The 27,741-nt window shown below is 46.3% G+C and overlaps 2 protein-coding genes and 1 long non-coding RNA gene across 6 annotated transcripts in view; 1 reads left to right on the top strand and 2 right to left on the bottom strand.

Annotated features, from left to right (window-relative positions):
• Nucleotides 1-359: 359 nt before the first annotated feature.
• Nucleotides 360-13,413, bottom strand: shbg (sex hormone-binding globulin). Its single transcript, XM_088990890.1, has 8 exons — nt 13,277-13,413; nt 11,900-11,997; nt 8,164-8,353; nt 6,855-7,016; nt 5,403-5,559; nt 4,975-5,111; nt 4,688-4,883; nt 360-1,094 (listed from the first exon to the last, which is right to left on the bottom strand). The coding sequence occupies exons 1-8, from the start codon at nt 13,346-13,348 to the stop codon at nt 967-969; spliced, it is 1,140 nt and encodes a 379-aa protein (XP_088847016.1). The 5' UTR covers nt 13,349-13,413; the 3' UTR covers nt 360-966.
• Nucleotides 10,323-19,044, top strand: LOC148902387 (uncharacterized). 2 transcript variants are annotated; one of them, XR_016114294.1, is made up of 3 exons: nt 10,323-10,614; nt 13,254-13,559; nt 15,658-19,044. It is a non-coding gene; the product is annotated as an uncharacterized LOC148902387 (long non-coding RNA). The 2 variants fall into 2 exon arrangements; XR_016114293.1 differs by lacking the exon at nt 10,323-10,614 and adding an exon at nt 10,970-11,068.
• Nucleotides 19,043-27,741, bottom strand: part of zbtb4 (zinc finger and BTB domain containing 4) — a 41,285-nt gene continuing 32,586 nt past the window's right edge. For all 3 annotated transcript variants that reach the window (XM_088990884.1, XM_088990885.1, XM_088990883.1), the window contains one exon: nt 19,043-26,781. In XM_088990884.1, the coding sequence (XP_088847010.1) occupies nt 21,906-26,765 (4,860 nt within the window). In that variant the 5' untranslated portion in view covers nt 26,766-26,781 and the 3' untranslated portion in view covers nt 19,043-21,905. The remainder of the gene's footprint in view (nt 26,782-27,741) is intronic.

Below are 27,741 nucleotides of genomic sequence, written 5' to 3'. Positions count from 1 at the left end.
TGTTTTTATGAATATGTCTGTCTTAGTATACTGTTATTGTCCGTTGTATTTGTCATCTCTTGCAATTCATTGTTTTGCTTGGTTTCGTGTCATTTAAATTTTTGCAGCTACATCGTTGAAGAAAAAGAAAAAAAGCGACGTAATGTATGTTATATTAATTACCCACCATCAAACTCTCAAATGTAAAAAGATTTAGCCATCCATCAATTTCCTGAACCACTTATTGCACACAAGGGCAGTGGCGGGTGCTGGAGTCTATCCCAGCTGTCTTCGGGCAGTCGGCATGGGATAGTCTGAATCAGTTGACAGCCAATCGCAGGTCACACACAGACGAACAACCATCACACTCAAAGTCACACTGAGGAACAACCAGCCTGCCATGCATGTTTTTAGAATGTGTGAGGAAACCAAAGTATCCGGAGAAAACTCACGAAGGCCTGTCCGAGGAGAATATGCAACCTCCACACAGGGACGGAGCTTTTTCCTGGTTCATTGATTGTTTTTTTTCTATATAAATCAAACTTTGATTACAATACATAAACAGCGTATTTAAATTGACAGCGTTGACATATTTTTTTCATCACCTACAACAAAAACATACTGTTGTCATTATCATACATTAACTAATAATTGAGGCAACCCTCTTCTTTCAGGCTGTAAATTTTCTTTGAAATGTATCAAGACCAATTAAGATAATTTGCTGCGAATACAAATCCTTCATGAAATTAATTTAAAGCAGAAGACTATCAATTATTGCTGCGCATCAGCACATGACATCACATAGAAGACATTTTCAGAAATCCATGAGGAGGAGCAGAAACGCCATATACCGAGTCCAAGGTGACAGCATTTTTTCCAATTCTTAGACATGTTTTACCTTACCAAAGTCTATCTTGCACAATTATCTCAAATCTGTCACTGTCTGAATTATGCAAAAGTATTTGCGTAAGCAAGAGGGCTTGCGATTCACACGGGGCAGCTGTGAGAGGAGATGGACCAGTGTTTGATCGCCCGATCTAGGTCCACATCGTTTCCTTGGACCCGGACCTTCTCCAGGCAGCCTGTCAAGAAGTGAGAGCCGACGTTGTCTTCACCTGAGGAGTGAAGGAAGGACAGTGGCAAAGTTAACAATCTTTCGGCACCGACACATCTTATGGATTGTTACAAAAGTGTGACTGAGGAATGAACTGGTAACAAGGCAGTTATCTCTGCTCAATTCCTCAACAGTTGAAGTACAATAAGATTCTGTCAAGGGCTTTCTTACAGCTACAGCAAAATCATTATATAAATAAAGTCGTTGTGAGTCCTATTTGCGTTCGCCTAAATCACAGGTGTCATTTTATTCGGCCCACGAAGGCAAATCAAGCATGTCAAGTGCTATGATGCTTGCTCAAGTCCCAACCAAAATTTCAAATTGTTCCATGTCAACCACTTCTTCTTCTTTTCCTTTCGGCTTTTCCCTTCAGGGGTCGCCACAGCGAATCAATGTCCTCCATCTATCCCGGTTTTGTGCATCCTCTTCTCTCACACCAGCTACCTTCATGTCCTCTTTGACCACATCCATAAACCTCCTCTTCGGTCTTCCTCTCGGTCTCCTGCCTGGCAGTTCAAGACTCAGCATCCTTCTCCCGATATAGTCACTCTCTCTCCTGTGGACATGTCCAAACCATCTCAGTCTGGCCTCTCTGACTTTCTCTCCAAAGCCTCGAATATGAGTTGTCCCTCTAATGTACTCATTCCCGATCCTATCCAACTGGGTCACTCCCAAAGAAAACCTCAACATCTTCAGCTCTGCTACCTCCAGCTCTGCTTCCTGTCTTTTCTTCAGCGGCACTGTCTCCAGTCCAAACATCATGGCTGGTCTCACCACGGTTTTATACACTTTTCCTTTCATCCTAGCTGAAACCCTTCTATCACACATCACACATGACATTTTTCCCCAGCCGCTCCAGCCTGCCTGGACACGCTTCTTCACCTCTTTTCCACACTCTCCATTGCTCTGGACAGTTGACCCCAAGTACTTAAAATCCTCTGACAGCACACCTCACAACTGTCTTACAGTCATGATACATGTCTTGCACCGCTCTGACATACTTTTCTGTCACTCCAGACTTCCTCGTGCAATACCACAGCTCCTCTCTGGGCACCCTGTCGTACGCTTTCTCCAGATATACAAAGACACAATTCAATTCCTTCTGACCTTCTCTGTACTTCTCTATCAGCATACTTAAAGTAAACACGGCATTTATCGTACTCTTTTTTTTTTGGCATGAAGCCATACTGTTGCTCACAAATGTTCACTTCTGCTCTTAGTCTAGCTTCAACTACTCTTTCCCAGAGTTTCATTGTATGGCTCATCAACTTGATTCCTCTGTAGTTAGTACAACTCTCAGGCCCGAGTGCCTTTCCCCCGTTCATCCTCTTCAGCGCCCTCCTCACTTCATCCTTGCTAATGTTTGCTACGTCTTGGTCCACAACAGTCATGTCTTCTACTCTTTGTTCCTTCTCATTTTCCTCATTCATCAATTCTTCAAAGTACTCTTTCCATCTTGCCATCACACTACTGGAACCACATTGCCTTCTCTATCCTTAATCACCCGAACCTGCTGCAGGTCCTTACCATCTTTGTCTCTCTGTCTCGCCAGCCTGTAAAGATCAGTCTCGCCTTCCTTGCTGTCCAGCCTAGCATACAAGTCATCATAGGCCTCTGCCACCTTTACTTTAACTGTGCGTCTGTCCTCTCAGTGTCCCACTGCTTCTTTGCTAACCTCTTTCTCTGTATACACTCCTGCACCTCCCCATTCCACCGCCATTTTGTCCAGAGTTCAGCCTTTGGTTTCTTCATCTTCCACACTGCCAGCGTCATCCTACACACCACCAACCTATGCTGTCTGGCTACACTCTCACCAACCACTACTTTGCAGTCACTGATTTCCTTTAGATGGCGCCGTCGACACAAAATGTAGTCTACCTGTGTACTTCTGCCTCCACTCTTATAGGTCACCCTATGTTCCTGTCTCTTCTGAAAGAAAGTATTCACAATAGCCATTTCCATTCTCTTAGCAAAGTCAACCACCATCTGTCCTTCAGCGTTCCTCATCTGGAGTCCAAACCTGCCCATCACCTCCTCATCATCTTTGTTGCCTGTTCAGGGAAGGCGGCAAGGCAAACGTCGGCCGAGCGGCGGCAGGTAGTAACCCTGCACGCATACTCGATAACTGGACTCCAATCGCTTTCTGTCCAATTATTTCGATAACATTTTTTTCAAAATGACTTTCAAATGAAGCTTTGCGTTTCGTGAAGCGCTGCGGTCACAGCTTGACACCTCTTCTTTTCCTTTCGGCTTTTCCCTTGACGGGGTCACCACAGCAAATCAGTGTCCTCCATCTTTAGAGGTTTGATCCGCATGTTTGTTTTGGCCAAGATTTTACGTCGGATGCCCTTCCTGACACAACCCTCTGTATTTATCCGGGCTTGGGACCGGCACAACAAGACACTGGCTTGTGCCCCCCTGTGGCTACATTTCCATGTCAACCACAATAACAGTAATTATGTTTTACTTCAAATGTGAGAACTAGTTATTCATTCATTTGCTGTGCACTTTAGGTACACAGCAGGTGTCCAAGTCAAGGCCCGCCACATTATTTTATTCGGCCCGCGAAAGCAAATCAAACATGTCAACTTCCATGATGCTTGCTAAATCAGAATGAGAATGAGTGGCTGCCTTTCCAGCAGCTCATGTATTTTGTTTTTCTACTTTCATTCCTTTCATCACTTTGCTGCTGTGAAATGTAAATTTCTCCACTGTGAGACTAATAAAGGCATATCCAATAATAATAATAATAATAATAATAATAATAATAATAATAAAACCTTTATTCGTCCCACAATGGGGAAATTTGCAGTCCACATCAGCAATTTGAAAGGGGGTGGGTTGGGGCAAGGGGTGAAAGGATAGAAAAACGAGATATTCTAAGCATAGTAAAATAAAAATGTCAGCAGACTGAGATGTATACTGTAAATGTGCAAAACCGTTTCATAAAAAACTGTAAATAGTGCAAGTATTAAGAAACGTATATTGATATATGTAGCTGTATTGCATCAACCCATATTTACAGTACATAAGTACAAGTGTGAACCAAAATTTCAAATTGTCCCATGTAAACCACAGTAACAGTAATTATTTTTACTTCGAATTAGAAAACTAGTTGTTCATTAATTTGTTGTGCGCTCTGTATGTAATATGTGGAGGAGATTAAACATTCTAATGGTTTCCCAAATTCATAATGACCCCTGAGAGGAAACCGTAACTACAATGTGGCCTGCTCGCGGCAAAAAATGACTGACAGTGTCAAGGGTGTCAGTCTGACACCCTTGTCCTAAGTGATGTCTGCCATCTAGTGGTAAGCAGTGTTACACCTGAAAACATACAGTTTTCAGCAATACGCTGCTCTTTACTTTGGGGTGTTCCCGCTCCTACATGTAGTGTATTGGGCAACTTTATGTCCACGGATGCAGAATATTTCTTGAAAGCTTGGCCATGAGAAAAAATAACTTGTTGCTCTCAGTGTACGGCCAAGGCCTGGTGGTGTCCCCCTGACAACCTTGGAGAAAAGGTTGTGGCTGCAATGGGTTGTGACTCAAAGACTAGCCAGTAAGTGGAGGCGTCGCCGTATTTGGATCTTACCGATAAGGCCGCCGATGGCAATGTGGCTTTCTCTCAATGCGTTCAAAAGGCCGACGTGCATCAGCGGGCTGAAGATTTCCTTTGTATCCTCCCCATCGTGTCGCACTTCAAGCGAATCGCTCCCGAAGGTCATCTCCAGCTTCTTGAAGTTGTCTTTCAGTATCACCAAATGACCACCGAATGAGAGCGTTACTTTCTGCAAATCCGCAAAAGCAAACAAAACGGGAAAAACGTCGCGATCTGCTTCTTGCCGGAAACAACTTTTCACATCCGGGTCACGTACGCACATTGGTGTTATTATTGGCGCTAAGCGCCAACGTGAGCGCGTGCCCCGGAGTCCAGATGCTTAAGATGGTCCCGTCCATCTTGGTGAAATCTCCCCACAATTCAATGGGCACGCTGCGTTCGAGGTCCATCTGCAAAACTGCAGAGGGAGTAGAAAATGAAATTTATTATTATTATTATTATTATTATTATTATTATTATTATTAGTAGTAGTAGTAGTAGTAGTAGTATTATTGAAATGACAGCATCCATTGCATGAAATGACATGAAGTGAGTCCCATTGGTGACGATTGGCCGGCAACCGTTTGAGGGCATCTCGCGCCTCATGCCCAAAGATGACCGTGGGGCGGCGGCTCTCGACATACCTGCGACCCTCAGACAGGATGCATGGGACCCCCCCCAATCCCGCTATTCCTATTTGTGGTCCCACCTGAAGCGTTGACAATGGCCAATCCGTTCCCGGGGAAGAAGCTGCCGGGTCGGAGGGTTTGATGGCACGGCTGAAGCTCATCGACGTCCATCTCCCAGGGCATGCTAAGGTTCAGCCAGCTTCCCTCCCGCACGCAGGCGTCCAATTGTGGCTCAAACTGCAAGGCAAAAATGGTTTTTAAAAAGTCTTGAAAGCCTGAACGGTGGCACCTCCTGGGCCTGCAAAAACTCACTATCCTAGAGAATATATTGAAGGTGTTATGTTCTTTTGGGTTAAAAAGAAAAACAACACCACCAAAACAGTGAACTTTGCCATCTAGATGCAAATTAGCAAAGTGGCTATCTAAAGTCAGGGTGTCAACTCATTGTAGTTCCTGTTCCCTCTCAGGGCCCGTTATGAATTTAGGGAAGCCATGGGCACGTTTCAATCCTCCCCACGTATTACATATAGAGTGCACAACAAATTAACGAATAACTAGTTTTCATATTTGAAGACAAATTTGAAGTTAAAATAAGGACTGTGATTGTGGTTGACGTGGCACAATTTGAAATTTGCGTTTCGACTTTAGCAAGCATCAAAGTACTTGACATGCTTGATTTACTTTTACAGGCCGAATAAAATGATGTGGCGGGCCAGATTTAGCCCTGGGGCCTTGACACCAGTGCTCTATTGAATAGAATATTACATACAGAACGTACGTATGTGGAATATTCTGTATGTAATATGCTATTCAATAGAGCACAGGTGTCAAGGCCCGAGGGCTAAATCTGGCCCGCCACATCATTTTATTCGGCCCGTAAAAGTAAATCAAGCATGTCAAGTACTTTGATGCTTGCTAAAGTCCAAACGCAAATTTCAAATTGTGCCACGTCTACATACATACATACATACATACATACATACATACATACATACATACATACATACATACATACATACATACATACATACATACATACATACATACATACATACATACATACATACATACATACATACATACATACATACATACATACATACATACCAACGACGTACATACGTACACACACATATATATATATATATATATTACATACAGAAGTGAAGAATGTAGAATGACTGTTATTGTGGTTTACATGTGACAATTTGAAATTTAGGTTGTGACTTTAACAAGCATCATGGCACTTGGCAAAGTGGTACGAATAAAATTATGTGGCGGGCCAGATTTGGGCCCCGGGCCTTGATTTTGACACCTGTGATCTAACGTAACAAGGAGTCACCTTTTCCTTAAAGGCTTATGTGGGTTAGCTTTTAGTCCTCCTCAAAGCACAATTTATTTCTCAACAATTCAGTACAAAATTGCTCCCGGTCTTTGCACACATTTTCAGCACTTTTCTTCAAACATATTTTATGTAATAGGAAACAAATTCCCAAAGTGACTTTGCAGCATCTTCAGCAGTCTCTCGATACCTTAACAACCAGCCTCTCTTTCGGTATGAGGATCCCGCCAAGCGCAAGTCGGAGGGACCCCGAAACGACCTCCTCGATGGTATCAGACTGCAAGCCGACGACCAGCTCGAGTGAGCCGTCCACGTCTAGGACCACATAATGGCCGTGGTTGCTCAGCTCCAGCTTGGAAGCCACAACAGGGAGAAACAGAGGTGAGGAAAAAAATGCAGCCATTGACTCATTCCACATTTTCTTGTAGATTAGACCGAGAAGACTTGAGGTCTGCCCGCTGGTGGCCACAGCACATATAACAGAAGAAGCGACACACCATGTGTTGAATTAAAAACAATTAAAACTGCTTAGATTTCTGCATTCTTGTGAAATATGTCATTACTCTGTTTTTTTTGTCCTGGAGGACAATCAACACCTCCGGACAAGTTGCATCGATAATTTGTAAAATGGCTTCAAATGACTTCTACTGAGCGTATCTAAACAAAGATTCCACCGCATATAGCTATATTTTACGTTTTAAGACTCGCGCTGAATATTCCGGAAGTCTTGTTTTTGAGTTGGTGACGAGTCCTCACCCTACGTCACTGAAGGAACGCCCCCTGACCGAAAAAAAGGACACATTGTAGCAGTCCTTCCATCACGTCAATGCATTTTGCTGTACTTGTTCGGTCTGAAAACTTCATGTTGCACCAAAAAGAGGCAGAAGATGGCGACAAAGCTCCGTGTAAGGAATTAATCAGCCTGTGGAAACGGGCTGATTAATTCCTCACACGGAGTATGGTCGCCATCTTCTGCCTCTTTTTTTGGTGATACTTTTCCCCCCACTGTTGCCTCAAAATGGCATGGAATAAATTATTTAATCGATTGCAAACATGTATGCTTTCCTCTTCAGAACTATTTGAATCATATTCATAACTGGATGAGTAACAAGAAAGCATATTCTCCAAATCTAAAGCCATTGTTTTGATTCTCCAGCAAGGCAAAACGTCTTGGGGTGACATGACGAACAAGGAGGCGGCACCTTCTGAAACTGGCCACTTCTGGATTCATTTTTTTTGCAGATTTTGGACACTTTAAGTCATTTTTATTGGTGTTTTTCATTTGACTAAAAATATCATACTGTGTGTTTTGGGTATTTTAGATGCTATAAAACGTTTTTCTGATGTCAGTTAGGAAACAAAAAAGTGATGTCGGTTGTCCTTTAAGTACCAAACTGTAGAATGCCTCGACAGGACTGAACATTTACATGTGGAAAGAAAGTGCGACCACGACTTTGCAGACCCATCGTAAGCTTACAACGAGGCACGGCGGAACTCACCAAGTGCCACCGCCCGTCGTTGAGCTTCGGCCCGCCTGCCACGTTGACGTGGACACCGCTGCGGCTGATCTGCATGTGCGGGGCTCCATCTTTTAGAGACAAAATGAACCAATCCCTGCCATTTTTGGTGTCCCCGTAGAAGATGGTGCCCTCCGGGTCGTACGTCCTGAACTGGAAGGATGACTTGATGCTAAACGAAAGCACACAAAAGGTCACAGGAGAAAATAAATAACTAAACACAGTAAAACCTCGGTTTTCAACCATAATCCGTTCCAAAACCTGTTCAAAAATGACTTTGTTCAAAAACTGAAACAGGAATCCCCATTGTGATCAATATAAAAATGTGTAATCCGTTCCAAGTCTAGAAAACAACTTTTTCAAAATCACCTTTTAACTATTTTACAGCATAAAGTATATACACACACAAATCTAATCCAATCCAATCCAATAATAAACTGTACGTTAAATAGAATCAAAAAACAGAGCAATGGTACTCATAAGAACAATTGTAATCTATTGATTTATTACGGACAGTTCGGACTGCGGAAAAAAATCATAAACACCGCCCTACCCGCTCTTGAGTGCTTGCACACAGCAAGAACCAAAACATGGGCATGGAAAATCCCACTCGAGGGTAGTGTTAGCCAGGGAATAGGGCCAGCGAGCTGTTTTCTGTTTTCTTTAACGTGGCAGATTGGGGCGGCCTGGTGGTCGAGTGGTTAGCACACCGGCTTCACAGTGCAGAGGTCACCGGTTCGCGTACCGGTCCTGCCTCCCTGTGTGGAGTTTGCATGTTCTCCTCGGGCCCGCGTGGGCTTTCTCTGGGTCCTCCGGTTTCCTCCCACTCCAAAAACATGCATGGCAGGCAGATTGACCACTCCAAATTGTCCATAGGTGTGAGAGTGACTGTTGTACGTCTTTGTGTGCCCTGCGATTGGCTGGCAACCAATTCAGGGTTTTCCCCTGCCTTGTGCCCGAAGACAGCTGGGATAGGCTCCAGCACCCCCTGCGACCCTAATGCAGTACGGAAAATGGATGGATCATCATTGTTTTCTTTAACGTGTCAGATTGTTGTTCTGTGTTCGGTGTTCTGTCAATCATTTTGCTAAGGATCCAACTGTTGGGAAAGTGGGATCCAAATGAAGACGGATTGAATTCAGCAGACAGCAAAATCTTGATTTCACTGCACGAAAGTTGTTTTTTTTCCCTGGCGCTCATAGGCGGCCAAAAAAATTGAGGCGTTACGAAGCAAACGAATGTCGTGAAGGAAGTATTCTTTCAAGAAATTATCTGTTCCACCGTCACACTGCGGTTAAAAATTAATCAACAGAATCAGTATTCTCTTTGTCTCTCGAAGGCAGATTTGTGGAAGAAGAATCATTATCATCACACACAGCGATTTTTTTTCCCATTCCTGACAATGTGCCAAACTGTTGGCCAAACTTTTGAGTTTGTGGCAGAACAAGCGTTATTAAAAAAAAGATTGAAAGTGTGAACGAGCCACTCGAATTGGATATTGTAACCCAGCGATACCTATGGCTCGCGAGCCTTATATGGCTCTTTTGATGATTGTATATGGCTCGCCGATAAAACTAAATACATATTCTCACTTTTTCGCTGTTCAATTCCTGTCGAGGCTGTAGGTGGCGGAAAGATTGGATGATAGTGACCTAGGTTGGCGGAAAGCGCAATTTTGATTGGATGATACTGGCCGTCATGTTGAAACAGGTGAATGCTTTTTAAATAAACCGACGAGTAAAAAAAATGGTGAGTACACTTCAGCTTGAATGCACCGGAGGATTCCCCTTTGTGGAGAGAAAAGGTTCTGATTCTAATTTGCAATGAAACAATACAATCAATGAAACAGTCGAATGTCAGTGGCATTTTAACAAGCCCCATGCTCATGCTAGCATCAATATACATCTGTGAGAGACAACAGAAAGCTAGCGCGGATGCTAATGAGCAGTATGCACGCTAGCGAGCAATAACTGTGTATGGACCTGGCAAGTTGACTTTCATTCCGATTGTTTGGCTGCATTTTTACCAATCACGTAGAACGGAAAACCATTCATGTTAACAGTGAGTGTGCTTCCATTCCAAACAGAGGACTCCGGTTCTTTGTACTGATGGTTCATTCTTTAATGTGATTTCACTTGCATGCTGAATCACCAATGACACCACCACCACCGTAGAACACTTTGCCCGCTTTCTGTCCGAAATAGAACTTTTTGGTCTTTGTCCTTTTGTCTTTTGCTTGCTAAACAGTACAGCGATAAAGCATGTCGATCATCGCCGTCTTCTCAGTAAAACGAAACTGAAATAACGAAGTGCAGAAAGTAAAGAATACCGGAAGTGAGAACAACCCAACGTAATGTCAAGAAAATAAAGAACAGCCATCTTCTCGTCAACTATGGGATAGCAGTCATAAACAAATTATCAGCTGCAGTTACAGTGAGTACTATCACAGTTATTTTAACATTCTGACATTTTGTTGAAAAGTGGCCGCGTGTGTGTGTGTGTGTGTGTGTGTGTGTGTGTGTGTGTGTGTGTGTGTGTGTGTGTGTGTGTGTGTGTGTGTGTGTGTGTGTGTGTGTGTGTGTGTGTGTTGCTTTCACTGAATAACATTTCTAAATATTTTACTTTCATGGCTCTCTTAGTCAAAAAGGTTCCCGACCCATGTTGCAACCATACGACATAGAGCATGATTAGAAATGTTATTGAACCGCACGGACGGCGATTGAGTGACGCTCGACAATGACGTGTATCGTCTTGAGTCGACGCCTACTTGACGTCATCTTTACTGGACGTCTTCATGAAACGAATTGGAAGAAAATCATCGCCAGAGTTCCCCAAAAACACTCTACCGTCTCCCGCAACGCCCCTTTGTTGACAAACGCCGATAAAAGTGAGCCACGACACGTTAAATCATATTTACCTCCGCTAACACTGCCGCGTGTCGTCTTTTGCTCGCGTCATTCGACATCAAGAGCTCTGCTTTCCTCCCACACTCCCAAAACATCCATGGTCGATTCGCTCCAAATTATCCATAGGCGTGATTGTGACAAAGCGACGTTTTTATTGTTTTTGTTTTATTTATTTTATAAAATATGTCTCGGGGTGTGCCCTGTGGCTGTCCGGCAACCACTTCAGCGTGTACCCCACCTTCTGTCAGCTGTGACAGCATTGTTGAGTGTGCGTGTGTAAATGTGTGTGTGAGGCAAAGACACGATTGGGGAAATTTCATGATTGATATCACCTGCGAAACGAGCTGATTCTGTGATACCCGGAAATTGTGAAGCCTTTTTAAGAGCATGCGCGGAATAAAATGTTTGTCGATTTCCCAGACCAATAATTGACACGGCTGTGCATCAGTTTTATCTCGTGAGTACTTTCAAGCGCTACGAAAAGTTACCATTTTGGTTGCTGTTAAAACTCTAGGACTGCTGCCAGAATGACTAGCGCAACAAGCAGCCATCAATCTCGCGAGATCGATCGATTGCACATAGATCTATCCATCTATCCGTCCATCTATCTGCCTGCCTCTCTCTATCTATCCATCCATCCATCTGTGTGCCCTGTGGCTATCCGGCAACCACTTTAGCATGTACCCCACCTTCTGTTAGCTGGGACAGCATCCATCAATCTTACGAGATCGATCGATTGCACATAGATCTACCTGTCTGGTCACCCGCCGGCCCATATATATATGAATGAAAAAGTGTGCCCTGCAACGTACTCTCTTATCTTGGTGAGGTTGACGGCGATATGAATCACTGGCCTCCACGTGTCTCTGGGCTGGCCCAAGTACACAGCCGTGCTGCCCGATACTTGTTTCTGAAAAAAAAAATAATAATAATCCAATGTTCTGCAAGTCCACCAATGACATTTCATATTTTACAGTTGAGATAAAAGCTTGACACACTTTCTGTTTAAATACCAGGTTTGTGTGACAGCTAAAAGTGATTCAAACGATGAATGTGACCTGTTCTCACAATTATTAACCAATCAGATGCAAACACTTGCAAGCATTTTAACTTAAGTTGGCTTTTTCAGACACGGGCCAGGATTTTCAGACCCCACGTCAAGTTGCGATGTGCCACCACCTTCCTCCATTTCAAATGCTTTGGATGCATGCCAAATATAATCCATATAATAATAATACATTTCATTTTTAAGTGCCTTTCAAAACTCAAGGTCACTTTACAGTCCATAGGGGTGAAACATTGGGCGACTGGTCAGGCACATATATTTCCCACAGCGTCGGTTGCGGATACAATTTCAGACCCTCCAGTGTGGAGTTCTTATTTCATCCACATGCTTGCGTGGGTTTTCTCTGGGTATTCTGTTTTTTCCACTTTCGAAAAACATGCGTGGCAGGATAAAGGATCACTTGAAATTGTCCCCAAGTGTGAGGCATTGTGAGCCTGGATGGTTGTTTGTCTGTGTGTGCCCTGCGAGGGGCTGGATTCCCCTCACAAGGGAGCCGATATTTGGGCAGCAGACGGGGGACAACAACCTGAACCGCTCACTTCACAATTGTAGGGTTCAACAAGAAGAAGAATGAATGTCTCTGTGTGTCTTTGTTTTGTCATATTGTCTCTATGCTGTCATATTATTTGTTATTTAGTTTTTTTTTTGTTCTTTTGACTTCAAGACGGCGCCCCGAGAGTGGATGCCTTTCCAGCAGCTCATGTATTTTGTTTTTCTACTTTCATTCCTTTCATCACTTTGCTGCTGTCAAATGTAAATTTCTCCACTGTGAGACTAATAAAGGCAAATCCAATCCAATCCAACAACCAACCATTTTTGCTCACAATCACACCATGGGACAATTTCGAGTGCTCCATTAACTCACCATGCATGTTTTTTTTTTGGAATGTGGGAGGAAACCCGGAGAAAACCCACATTTGAAGACCGGAACCCAGAATTGAATCCACGACCATGACAGACATATACACCAAGGCATGCACACACACACACATGCATGAGCATGTGTATTAGCATTAAGCTAGTTTGTTTGAAAATGCTAAATGTGTTTAAAGTGTGCGGAAATGATCAAGCCACTGAAAATGTATATTTTTGTCATCGAGGGTCAATGGCGAATGTGCTGTACCTTCCCCTGGACTCCGCACGCCAGTGCGATGATGCTCCAAGCGAGCAGCAGTGGTCCAACCGCCATCATCATGCCAGTCTAGCTGCTTTCCGAGAGCTTCCTGGGGAGTGTCGTCCTGGACTGTGTGCCGGTCCAGAGGGCAAGAGAGCTGGCGCCCTATTGATTTGGACGCCGTGACTAAGAGGTTAAACAAATGAGGCCGACGCACGGTTCATCATGCAAAAGGGCAGCGGCGGCAAAGTCGCTGAAGACGCTTCCTGCCATTTTCTCCCTCTGCGTATGGGTGAGTCGAAAATCAATTCACGCCAAATATATTCAGTTTTTACATTGAAAAACAAATCATTTGACACTTGTGAAATTCCGCCAATATTTAATCACCTTATTTTAAATGTATTTGAGTTGAATAATTTTCTTTGTCAAGCTTTTTTATTGTATTGGATAAAATAGGTTGGTTTAAACACACACGTTTAAGCCAATCGAAATGGTAGAAAATACAGTCTAAGTCACAGGTGTCAAAGTCAAAGCCCATGGGCCAAATCTGGCCCGCCACATCATTTTATTTGGCCCGCGAAAGCAAATCAAGTATGTCAAGTCCCATGATGCTAACGTTCAATTCAATTGTTTTACGTAAACTACAATAATAACAATAATAATAATAATTAATATTATACATTTGATTTCTAAAGTCTATAAAACAGTGGTGAGACCAGCGATGATGTTTGGACTGGAGACAGTGCCTCTGAAGAAAAGACAGGAAGCAGAGCTGGAGGTAGCAGAGATGAAGATGTTGAGGTTTTCTTTGGGAGTGACCAGGTTGGATAGGATCAGGAATGAGTACATTAGAGGGACAACTCATATTAGAGGCTTTGGAGAGAAAGTCAGAGAGGCCAGACTGAGATGGTTTGGACATGTCCAGAGGAGAGACAGTGACTATATCGGCAGAAGGATGCTGAGCCTTGAACTGCCAGGTAGGAGACAGAGAGGAAGGAGGACATGAAGGTAGCTGGTGTGAGAGAAGAGGATGCACAAAACCAGGATAGATGGAGGACATTGATTCGCTGTGGCGACCCCTGAAGGGAAAAGCCGAAAGGAAAAGAAGAAGATACATTTCATTTCTAAGCGCCTTTCAAAACTCTCAAGGTCACTTTACAGTCATAGGATACGTTTTTCTGCGGGTGAGCAGCGGCAGCCACATGCGCCATTGTTCACTCAACCCGAAATTACTCAGAAAGTTAGCTAGCTAGCGAGATAATCGATAACTAATAGCTAGCTAGCTAGATAATTAATAGCCACACGAGCCAGCGTTCACTCAACCCGGAATAACACAATTAGATAGACATTTAAATTAATTTCTCATTTTTTTACATTCCTTTTCCATTGAAAAATATCGTTAATTCCTAAGTTGTATGGATTTGGAGTTATCTGAGCATGAAATGGGGGCTGATGTACAAAATACAATACAATACATACATATTGACTTATATAGTGCTTTAACTCAGTGGTGTCAAAGTCATTTTTTTGCCGCGGGCCACATTGTAGTTATGGTTTCCTCTCGAGGGCCGTTATGAATGTGGGGAACCCATTAGAATGTTTAAATCCCTTCAAATATTACATATAGAGCACACAGCAAATTAATGAATAACTTGTTTTCAAATCTGAAGTCAAGAATAATGACTTTTATTGTGGTTGACATCCAAAAATATGAAAATTTGGCTCAGATTTTAGCAATCATCATGGAATTTAACAAGTTTGATTTGCTCTCGCGGGCCGAAAAAAATGATGTGGCGGGCCAGATTTGGCCCGCGGGCCTTGACTTTGACACCTGTGCTTTAACTGAAGCTGTAACAAAGTGTAAACATGGACAAAAGTCAAATGCAGCCCCCTGGTGGAAGGGGGAAAACAACTCGCATCGGCGTAAAACATTCGTTCCATCTGACGCTGGCATTCAAACTGTCATTACTTTTTACTTCAGATTTGAAAGATACATATTCATTAAAGGACAACCGACATCACTTTTTTGTTTCCTAACTGACATCAGAAAAACGCTTTATAGCATCTAAAATACCCAAAACACGCAGTATGATATTTTTCGTCAAATGCAAAACACCAATAAAAATGACTTAAAGTGTCCAAAATCTGCAAAAAAAATGAACCTGGAAGTGGCCAGTTTCAGATGGTCCCGCACCCAGTTCGTGAAGTCACCCCAAGACGTCTTGCCTTGCTGGAGAATCAAAACAATGGCTTCAGATTCGGAGAATATGCTTTCTTGTTACTCATCCAGTAATGAATATGATTCAAATAGTTCTGAAGAGGAAAGCATACATGTTTGCAACCGATTAAATAATTTATTCCGTGACATTTTGAGTTATCCGTTTCCACAGGCTGATTAATTCCTTACACGGAGCTTTGTCACCATCTTCTGCCTCTTTTTGGTGCAACATGAAGTTTTCAGACTGAACAAGTACAGCAAAATGCATTGACGTGATGGAAGGACTGCTACAATGTATCCTTTTTTCGGTCAGGGGGCGTTCCTTCAGTGACGTAGGGTGAGGACTCGTCACCAACTCAAAAACAAGACTTCCGGAATATTCAGCGCGAGTCTTAAAACGTAAAATATAGCTATATGCGGTGGAATCTTAAAATACGCTCAGTCGAAGTCATTTTGAGCCATTTTACAAATTATGGACACAACTTGTCCGGAGACGTCGGTTGTCCTTGAAGTTGTCATGCACTCTGTATGTAATATTGTATGTGGAGGGGATGAAACATACTAATGGTTTCCCCAAATTCATAACGGCCCTCGGAAGTAAACCGTCACGTCAAGGTGGGCGCGGCAAAACTGACTTTGACACCCCTGGTCTATATGATATAGCTTATTTTTATTTTACACCAAATGAGAACTATCAATTACTTCATCAAAAAAGTTAAACATGTGATAATTTAGGACATTTTCTATGGATTGACAAGTTAACTCATTCATTCAATTTAATGCCAGACAAAGTGCAAAAATGTGTCTACTCCTTTGCCAGGGTTTTTGTCATATTCACTCAAATTGCAGGACCCACATAATTTTAGGGTTTAGAGTTTTAGGGCTACATCAACATTCAATTCAGCGTAAGAAATATTCGACTCTTCTTTCATCAGAAAAAAAGAGTTAATTCCTAAGTTATATGGTTCTGGAGTTATCTGAGCTTGAAATTGGGGTGGCTGTACAAAATACAATACAATACAATACATACATATTGATTTATAAAGCACTTTAACAACAGCTGAAGCTGGAACAAAGCGCTAACATGGACAAAAGGCAAATGCTGCCCCCTCGTGGAAGGGAAAACATTGCCAGAGGTCTGACCAGCACTTTATCTGAACCCCCCACACAAGAAAAACCAAAACCCAAACAAATTCGGGAATGGCGCTCCAAGTCATGCTTTTTAACTCCCGAATAAATTTGGGAATGGCAGTGAATGAGTTAATAAGCTAGATTTGAGAATGTAAAGGTAAAACGGTTTCATGTTTTAATTTTGCCCTAAATAAGGGAACTCGTGATTTGATCCTATCAAGTGTTTTCAACCATTCATTTTTAATTTACACTTCATAAATGTGACCGTTTATTCACATGAACATTATGTTCGACTTTTGGTAAACTTCTTTATCAGTGTAAAGCTTCAGCGACTCGTTGAAATGAAATGTAATTGAAGTGTCGCGAGCGGCGGCGCCACCCCAGCTGTCAACTCGCACGTGACAATTTCAGCGTCATTAGTCACGTGAAAGCATCGACTAAATAATGCCTTTGTGTAAAGCTTTTAGGTGAAGGATGGTGGAAATGAAGAATGTTACTCTCAGCGAAGTGACACACAGCGTGAGATGTTTCAGGCTGAGATTCACATGACAGCCGCGGTGTGCACATGTGACGCCACAAACGCACACCTCGTTCGTGTTTCTCACATCGACTAAATAACGCCTTTGTGTAAAGTTTACACAAAGGCGTTATTTAGTCGATGCTTTCACGTGACTAATGACGCGTTTTATTCCGCGTCCGTGGAATCATCGGACTTGCGCCTTTTGTTGTAATAAAATCTCTGCCAGCACCTACTGGACTCGAAGTGGATGCAGATGACATTGAGGAGCTTGTTGCTGACCATAATGAGGTCCTCAACACAGAGGATTTGATTTGTGCAGGCTTTTATTGAACAGTTCCATCCAGAAAAGGCTGTGAGAATCATCAACATGATGAATGATAATGTGATGCCTCAGTTTCGTAAGACCTTACAAGTCAGAAAGCAACAAGTGTCAATTAAGAGCCATCAACGACCATCACAAATGTAAATAAAGTGACTTTATTATACAGTGCAGTGTATTTCTTTCATTACAATACAATAGCACATTTATTATACATAGAATAAGGTATGTTGTGTGTAGTTTTAAGGCTTATTTAGTTGAAAAGTATATTTTATCGAAACCTGGGAACGGATTATTCCCATTTTAATGGTTTCCTATGGGATTTTTTTTGTGATACACACTTTTTGGCTTACACACTCTGTCTGGGAACCAATTAAGTTCGTAAGCTGAGGTCTCACTGTATAGCTATATTTTATATTTTAAGGCTCGCGCTGAATATTCAGGAAGTCTTGTTTTCGAGTTGATGACGATCCCCTAAGTGACGTCACGGAGGGAACGCCCGTGACCAAGAAAGCGACACACAATGCATTTTGGGTACTTTTTTCATCTGAAAACACAGTGTTGATCGCAAAATCAGAAGGAAAACTACATAAATAACGCGATGGTGAATCATTGTGTGTCGCAGCCAATTCCGGTAACACGCATAGAGGTGTAAGTTTACGCAAATTCCCAGCGGACAAATCAACCCATTTCCAACAGAGCTTGTGCGCCATCTTGTGCATTTTCTGGGCGCTACATTCGACGGCTCGAATTGATACGGAAGGACTTCTTTAACCGATTGCAAACCTTTATCCTTTCCTCTTCACAACTATTTGAATCATATTGATAACTGGGTGAGTAACAAGAAAGCATATTCTCCGAATCTGAACTCTCTGAAGCCATTGCTTTGATTCTGGAGCAAGGCAGTTTGTGAAGTAGGATCCTGGTGTGACGTCACGAAGCTCCCCAGTTTCAAGCTCATTTTGGCAGTTTTGGGAGACTAAGTCATTTTTATTGGTGTTTTGCATTTGACTAAAAATATCAGTTTTGGGTATTTTAGATGCTATAAAACGTTTTTTTTTATGTCGGTTAGGAAACAAAAAATGGTGTCTGTTGTCCTTTAAATTGGAGTTTCCAATTATTTATCAGAATGATGTCATGTTACTGCATCGGTGGTCCGATTAAAAACCAAAAAAGGTGCCTTTGTTTCATTGGGTCATCAGGTTAATACTTTATTTTTGTTTGATTGCAGCAAAGAGACAGACATGGGGCGTGGGGCAGACTTCAGCGTCAAGAAGACTTTTCGGAAAAAGGAAACTACAGACTTTGGAAACGCTGAGGCTAGAAGCCTTCGTATCAAATCTAAAGACAAAATCCTCAGGTAACATAAAAACATCTCTTTTTTTCTTTCCAAAAAAATTAGGGACATATTTCAAAGGTTCTCTATGGCACAGTATTCTCCTAGACATGATGCACAATACCCCCCACCCAAAAAAATAAAACATTGAGCCACACCCCTACATCTATGAACAGCTTCGTAGCAGACAAAGACGTGAGATCTCTTTCCAAATGATATCAAAAGAAAACACCCCCTTCATCCTAACCCCCCCCCCCCCCCCCCCCCCCCCCAAAAGCCACGTTTGTTTACAAATCTAATTTCTTATGCCGTCGCAAGGCACCTTAAGATGGGAAATCTGGCAGATCCACGTCTTGACTGGAGATAATTCTTTAAATATCAAGGCAGAGGCACATTCATTTAAAAAAAAATATACAGCAGACACTTGCAAAACACCACCAGAGTCCGGTCCGGTCACGATGACACCAGGCCATTTGCATGCTTTTGGTCTGTATGACACAAGAAACTGTGGTCCGGAAAAAAATACAAAACGAAAACACAGCTACGGGGAATGGATTAGAGGAATATTGCGTCGCCTCAGAGACCGCGAGACTTTTTCTCATTGTAACGGAGAAATCAAAACCATCATTACAACGACGTAATAACGGCTGGCCCGTATGTTGAGTGACTTTGCGGCTTTTGGCTTTTTTTTCGTCACACGCTTCAATGCTCGCTCCCAGGGGAAGGAAGAACAAAAAGATGGCGGACAAAATTCATCCCATCTTGGGCCGTCGGGTGACAAGCGGAAAAAGTCACACATGGAAGATTGAGACGAGAAAGGTGGTGGTGGGGGGGGTCAAGTACCCCCACACACCCCAAAAGAAGCTGTGTGCACACAGTGTCAAGATTGATTGGAGCAGAGAGACGGGAAGGAAGCGAGTAGCGCTCATGCTTTTTGTGGAACCCAAGTTTATCGACGTGTCGCTAGCGCTACTGTATATACATATACCAGACTATGATATTGTGTGCTAATAAGATTATTTGGGTGAAACAAAATAAAAAAGATGAACTGAAAGCGTGTCTTCTCGAAAGCCCTTTGAGCATATCGCCCATATCCTGGATCTCCAGTCACAAGTAACCTCTTTCTCACAAGTAACCCCCACGTACACCCCTCCGCACCACCCAAAAAATAATAATAATTAAAAAAAATCAGAGATCTTGGGGGGGAAAGTGGGGTGTAGTGCATTATACAAGGGGCTTAACTTATTGACTGCCAGACAATGTGCAAAAATGTGTCCACTCCAGTGCCAGGGTTTTTGTCATTTTCACTCAAAATGCAGGACCCACAAAATATTGAGTTTTAGGACTACATAAACATTCAATTCAGCGTAAGAAACCCTAGAATATTTTCTTTCATCAGAAAAAATAAGAGTTAATTCCTAAGTTATATGGATCTGGAGTTATCGGAGCTTGAAATGGGGCGGCTGTACAAAATGCAATAGATACATATTGATTTAGATAGCGCTTTAACAACAGCTGAAGCTGTAACAAAGCGCTAGCATGGACAAAAGGCCATTGCCAGAGGTCTGACCAGCGCTTTATCGACACCCCCACGCAAGAAAAACCCAAACAAATTCGGGAATGGCGCTTCACGTCATGCTTTTCAATTCCCGAATGAATTTGGAAATGGCAGTGAATGAGTTAATAAGAAATGAAATATGTTCACATTGTTTCGACGTTTAGCAATATCAAGGCAGTAGCTCTGGCTTATATGCTTCATGTACTGCAAGATAAAACAAAGTCAAGAAATCAAAATAATAATCACTCAAAAAAGAGCTTACTAAAAGTGCGTACAGTGCAAGAACGAGATTTGGGGATTTTTTTTTTAAAGAAGAGCATCTTTTGGAAGATGGGTAGGACATACCCAAAAGTCTGCTTTTTCACGGGTGTGTGATTCACGGAATTAAAAATGCCAGATCTTTGATGGCACCGATTGTAGTTTTGCTGGACGAGTGCCATTCTTCGCGATGGGAACATAGCAGTGGCGGGTACTAGTGTGTGTGGGGCGTCCCCTAACAAGGACAAAAGGCATCCCGGTCTCTGGATCTCGAGGTTTTTGACAAAATGCTCAAAGGGATTTTCGGAGTTGACCATAATACAGCTGTACTTCATTGACCGCAGGACTGAATTTTACATTCGTATTTTTAGGTTGAGGCTTAGCTACCCCCTGCACTCAAAGTCAGCTTTGCACAACGGGGGGTGGGTGGGCTCGCCCGGAAACTTAATCGAACATCCAGGAGATACTGGAAGAGAAGCACACGGGGGGGCATCACTTTGGCTGTTGAGCTCAACCTCATTTTCTTGAAATAACGCATATACCCTGACTCCATTCGAAATGTTTACTCCATCAACTCCAAGTGAGGAGTTTGGAAAAGGGGCTGGGGGGGGCGTTGCATTTCCTCTCTCTTGCCAAGAAAGTGAGATGAAGAATGGAAGTGCATGAGTTACCAGCCTGCATTTCTTAACCCAGTGACCAGCTACATATTCAAAGCAGCTACAAGTACCCACCCCCCCGACCCCACCCCACCCCACGCCCACCGCTGACACAACTATTTTTGTGAAACTAGGCTATACACATCCTACAGTGTCGTCTGGCCACAAAAAGTCACACGGTGTGTCAAGACGAGTTTTCGTGCACGTTTGCAGACGACGTATCCCTTCGCCAGGACAACGAGAGGGGGAACGGCGCATTCCTCGTGACCTATGACCTGTCCTCCACACCAACGCAATGTCCAGCGCAGGTTCCCGCCTATCCAGTTCACATTCACAACTCACAAAATAGGGTGGCGGGAGAAGATTTCAAATGTGAAGGTGACCCGCCCCCATCCTGAATTTTAACCCTGGGTCCCAAACCTTTTGCAAGAACTGCGAATAACTGGCTTGGACTTGCTTCGCTCTCAGGCGCCGGCTGAAATACACCCTGTAGGCAGTGCTTATTCTAATAGTCAAGATAAGAGCATCAAATTCTAGAACTACGACACACTACGGCGAAACAGCAGAGAACAAAAGTGGGACGAAGGAGGCGCAGAGGGGTCCCCAGTCCTATCCCCCTTGTAAAAGAATGGTTTTGCCCTCCTACGGTTTGTGAGCGCTGCCATCTCGTTGCTTCTTGCCACCGGCGTAGAAGCTGGGGTTGGCCACCAGCGGGTGCGACGCGGCGCCCACGTAGGGCCCCGCGCCGGCCGTGTAGTTGAAGATGGCTGGCAGGAAGGGCAGAGGCTCTACCTTTTCCGCGCCGGGTGCCGCCATGTTGAGGGCCACAGGAAGAGCCGCCATGTTGTACGGGTAGGCCAGAAGGTGGGACCCGTAGAGGAGCTGGTACGGGTCTGGATAGAAGGGGAGCTTGGCCAAGTCGGTGCCATTGTGGACCATCATCTTTCCCAGCGGGCTGATGGGAAGCGCTCTGCTAGGGTAGTTGGACACAAGCAGGTTGTCTTGCTGCTTCTTAGCTGGCCGGTAGCTGTCCGGAGTCATCAGGGGAAGGGGGAAATCCTGGACAGGGTAGCACACCAGTGGCGCCTCCGCGTGCCGCGCATCCTCTGAAGTTTCCTGGCGGCGGGGCTCAGGCGGTTTTAATGGCCGCGGGAGAAGGAGAGCATGGGCCGAGGGCCGATCTGCCCCACCGGGCAACGTGAGCCTGTCCAGTTCTTGGTTGGCTGTGGTGAAAGACTTTGCAGCGTGTCTGTGCAACGGGGGCCCATTGGTACCGGTCTGAAACTGAGACGGGATGTGCTGGGGGGACGGTGCTGGACTCAAAGGCTCCTCTTTAGGAACTAACAGGGCCGTCGAGTCCGCCGGTGTATGTTCGGGTTGCCTCATGCGCTGGACCCCGTCCATATCTTTCCCTCGGTCTTTGTCTTTGCCCCTTTCTCGATGTTTCTCGATGTCCCGCTTTCGAAGTGCTTGCCTCTCCATCTCCCTCTCTCGAGCTAGTATGGAGGACATGGTCAGGTCTTGCGCTTCACTTGGAGACGAACTGCGAGATCGAGACCGGACTTGGAGATCTTGGACCGGCGGGAGTGCCTTAAAACCGCCGTGCACAGACATAGCTCTGCGGGCCCGCCTCTCTCTGTCCACAATGACCCCTTCCGGTGTCACGATTCCCCGACCGGAGCTGTGAACAGTTGCCATGGAAACAAGGGGAGAGGCGGCGGTTATTCTGGTCTGCGGCGCGTTGGGCACATCAGAGGAGGTGTTCGGGGTCGCCACCCTGTCCAAGCTCCGTTTGCCTGGCGTGCGATAGTCCAAACATTCAGGGTGGTTCATAACTAGCACGCTTTGAAGAGAAGGGGGCGTAGCCAGGGCGAGGTTAACCGGGCTCTCGTTGGCCTGTTGGCCGGGCGTGCTTTGGGGTTCCAGGTCCTTGGGCTGCTCAGCATTTTCCGTTAGGCGGCGCTGGGTGGCCGGTTCATCGTGGCAGTCCGGTGACGACGGCTCAGCGCTTTTTGGGGGGTCCGCGGTGGAGTAGCTGATGACTGAGACCACCTGGCCTTTCGGAGGGCGCGGGTCTCTGCTCAAGTCTGCTGCGTCGGGCTGTGGAACGTCATCTTCTTTGTCCCGACCCGGCGAAGTGCTGAATTCGTGACGACGGAGGTGCCGACTCAGCGCGGAGGACGTCTTGCAGACCTTGTGACATTGTGCGCAGGTGTGGCGTGACAGGGCTCTCCTGCTCATGCCAGCGGGACTGGAATGACTTGAGTCGACACGGCCCTCCTTTTCAGGTTTGGCTGCATCAGGTTGTTCGACCAGCAGCGTTTTTGGAAGGCCCGAGGACGTGTCGGTGGGCTTGGGGTGCTGGATTCTCTGGTGGTCCTCCAACTCGTCCCTTGAAGGGAACGTGGCTCTGCAGAAGAGACACACGAACTCCAGAAGATGACTCAATTCGTGCTGGTCCCGCTTGCTGGGGCTGGAGAACCAGCAGCCACAGGTGGCGCACTCGGCCACATTTCCGGCGGTCCGAGTGTGCCTTTTGAGTCCCGAAGGAGAAACGGAGGTGGCGGGAGGAGGTTTGGGGGACGGCAGTGAAGCGTCGGCGACTTCGGTACAGACATCCTTCAAGTCTCTTTCACCTCCCTCCTTGTCAGCCCCAGACGGCTTTCCACCCTCCTCCTTAGCGCATGGCGTCCCTCCGCACTTTTTCAGCCTTTCCGCCCTCCTCTTCAGCCGCAGCGCACGTTTAAACTTGAGCTTTCGCTGCCAGTTTTTGAACCTCTGCAAGTGGGCCTGGGCCTTTTTCTTGGGCTTGTAGGCGTAGTAGGGTCGCCAGAGGTTGTCCTCTGTGTCCTGGTCCTGGTCCCGCTCGCGCACCTTTCGCCGGAAGTTGTACTCCCTCAACTCGTCGGGAGAGTTGCCCGTGTTCTGCCACACTTGTTCCTTGCTGCCTCCTCCCGCATGGGCCTCCCGGCTAGCTTGCCGTCGGATGTGGCGCTGGCGTGGATGATGGACCAAAGACTTGGCTTTGGGAGGGGAGCAGCTTTTGTCTCTCCTGAGGTCCGTCTCGGAAATGCTTCGCTTGACAATGGCCTCCTCTCCAATCCGGACGGTGATCTGGCACAGCGGGCCTGTCACTTTGACCGGCGAGCTTACCGAGGGTGGCTCGGACTCGTCATTCTTGCTGTGGGACTTTCTGGACTTCAAACAGGGGCTGCCCGAGTCCGTTGCCGCTTCCGAGCGGTCTCTGGACTTCTTCCTGAGTCCGTCGGTGCAATCCCGCCGTCTCTTGCAGGACCTCGAGCCGCCCTTGAGGGAGTGCTGACCCACGTTGACGTCAGGAAGCTGGTTTTGCTCACCCCCAGGGGCCACCTGCTTGCTGTGAACGATGACGGAGGACGACACGGCGGTTCCGCGGACGATCACCGAGGGTTTCGTGTGTCCATATGCAATCACGGAAGGAACACCGTATAAGTCTGTGGCCCTGGCACCTCTGTGGCTTTTGGGTTTGGTGCTACCGGATGCTTTGGAGACGCCCGGGAGCAGCTCCGAGTCGTGGGCCTCGCTGACGTTTTTCCGAGGTCTGGCCAGGTCCGTTCTTTGGGGGAAGGATGGCGACGTGGCGCGCTTGCTGTCGGCGGCCGCGGCGTCGCCAGAAAAGCCGTCCGGGTCGGGCTTGACACTCTCTGCCCCGCCGATGAAACTGGGCAGGTCCGCCGGTCCCAGAGCGCAGCCCAGACCGGGCGGGGGGAGCGTAGGGGCTTCGGCTGGTGACATCAGCAGCGCATTGTGCAAAGAGTCGCTGTAAGTCTTGTAAGGTCTTTTCTGAGAGCGCATGGGAAGAAGGCGGTAGAGCTTGAGGGCGTTGGCCTTCTGCTTATAGCCACCGTTGGCTGTTTTCTCGCTGGAGATGAGACCCGGGTTGATGCCGTGAATGGCCTTCTGGTGAGTTTTGAGATTGTAGTAGGTGGCAAAGGCATCCCAGCAGAAAATACACTGGTAGCGGCGCTCCCCCGTGTGCCACACCTCGTGTTTGGTGCGGTACTCGGCCAGGGCAAAGACCTTGTCGCAGAAGTGGCACGGGTACCGGCGTCGCCACGAGTGCACGTTGGAGTGACGCTTCAGGCTGGACAGTGTCATGTAGGAGCGCTCGCACACCGAGCAGAAGTAAATGACGCTGCCGTCCACCACCTTCACAAAATGGTTCCGGTCGCCGGCCGGCAGCTGCACGGCCGCCGCGTCGTGGCCGTCTTTTGTCTCGCCCGTGTCTGTGTGCCCTTCCCCCGCTCGCACCTCGCCCTCCTCCAGCGGCTCCTCCTTTGGCCGCACGGCGAGCGCGGGGCCCGGCGCTCCGCACGAGGCCTCATGAGCACGCAACCTCTTGCCGTGGATGAAGACTTTGCCGCAAAAGCGGCAGCCCAGGGCGCGGCTTCCGCGGTGCAACCGCATGTGGACGGTGAGCGAGGCGGCGGAGCTGAAGAGCCGCTGGCACACTCCGCAAATCAGCTCGGGCTCGGCGCTTTCGGTGGGGGAGTAGGAGGCGGATCGCGGGGGGGCGGCGAGGCCCTCGGACACAGGAGGAGGAGTATGGGGAGGAGGTGGCGGCAGGGGGGGCGGGAGGTGGAGCGGAGGCGGGACGGGTCTGTGGGGGCTTCCCAGCCTGCCGGGCGTTCGCCCCGAGTTTTTGTCCTTTCGTTCCGCCTCCCCCCCTCCTCTCGGGTAGGCCGAGGCGGCGCCCAGGCTGAAGAGGATCTGGGCTGTCCGTGAGGGCGATGCTGTGCCGTTGAGCGCCCCGCGTCGCTCGTCCCACCCGTCCAAGCCACGAGGACCGGCCAACGAGGAACTGGAAGAACCGCCCACCGACCTGGCAAAGTGCGTCTCCGGAGACGCTTTGAGCGGCGGTGGCGATTTGATGTCCTTCCCGGCGATGAGTGCGTTAGTGGTCATCGGGGAGGAGGAGGGGGACGAGGACGGGGAGCTGTCGCGCCTCGGGGGCTTAAAAGGTCTGTGCTTTATGTCCGTGGTGGAGTCCAGTTTCCAGAGAGAGCCCTCGTCTGAGCTTTTAGAAGGCCGGCGTCTGTGCGGGGAAGAGCATGACGCAGAGTTACGGCAATAGCCGGATGACGTCAGCGACGCCGGGAGGGGCCCGGCGCTAACTGGGAAGCTGAGGGTGATTTTGGCATTTCTCGCTCCGTCACTTTCCAGCCTGTCCTCCATCATGCCGTCTCCTCGGCCGCAGTGCCTTTTCCCCTTCATCCCGTGCCAGCGAGGGTCCGTTCCGCCCCAGTTGGAGTCTGTGGGCGGCGGGAAGGCTTCCGCGGTACCTTGAGTCAACGCAGGCGAAGATAACGTCAGGTGCTGACTCTGCCGGCAAGCGGCGCCCTTGGCGACGCGGTGTGTGAGGGCGCAGTGCGGCGCAAAGCCAGAAGCAGGGTGGCGCTCACTCAGACGAGAGCGAATCAGGCCCGCGTGGAGGGGGTCCCACACCTTCACCCCGGACACCATGACCAGCACCCGAAATCTGAAAGGAGAAGAAAGAGAGCACAGGTGTCTTCAGCGTTCGTCCTTCAGAAACCATGACCCACAAGGAGCCGCAACGTGCCCAACTGACTTTAAGGACAGAAATGTTGACAATCTTTTAAAGGACAACCGACAACATTTTTTCGCTTCCTAACTGACATCAGAATAACGTTTTATAGCATCTAAAATACACAAAACACGCAGGCTGATATTTTTAGTCAAATGCAAAACCCCAATTAAAAGGACTTAAAGTGTCCAAAATCTGGTACAAATCAGCTCGAAACTGGGGATTTTCAAAACGTCCATGCCCCCAGTTCGTGACGTCACGCCAAGTCGTCTTGCCTTGCTCAAGAAACAAAACAATGGCTCACGGAGTTCAGATTCGGAGAAGATGCTTTCTTGTTACTCATCCGGTTATGAATATGATTCATATAGTTCTGTAGAGGAAAGCATACATGTTTGCAATCGATTAAAGGAGTCCTCCCAAATCAATTCGAGAGGGAATTTGTGTCAAGTTTTCAGACCAAACAAAGTACCGCAAAATGCATTGTGTGTCGCTTTCCCGGCTATTAGCTATATGCGGTGGAATCTTTGTAAAATACGCTCAATTGCTCATTTGAAGTGATTTTACAAATTATGGACGCAACTTGTCCGGAGGTTTCGGTTGTCCTTTAAAGGACCGAGCACATTTTTAGAAAATTCCACCACATATAGCTATATTTTACGTTTGAAGACTCGTGCTGGATATTCAGGAAGTCTTGTTTTCGAGTGATGATGATGCCCTAAGTGACGTCACGGAGGGAACGCCCCTGACCGAGAAAGCGACACATAATGCATTTTGGGTACTTTTTTCATCTGAAAACACCGTGTTGATCGCGAAATTAGAAGGAAAACTACATAAATAACACAATGGTGAATCGTGTGTCGCAGCGAATTGCGGTAACATGCATGAAGAATGTGT

The sequence above is a fragment of the Hippocampus bargibanti genome, linkage group LG02, assembly GCF_051943395.1.
Source record: "Hippocampus bargibanti isolate YZ-2025 linkage group LG02, ASM5194339v1, whole genome shotgun sequence".
NCBI lineage: Eukaryota > Metazoa > Chordata > Actinopteri > Syngnathiformes > Syngnathidae > Hippocampus > Hippocampus bargibanti.
This window is presented reverse-complemented; position numbering and strand designations above follow the sequence as displayed.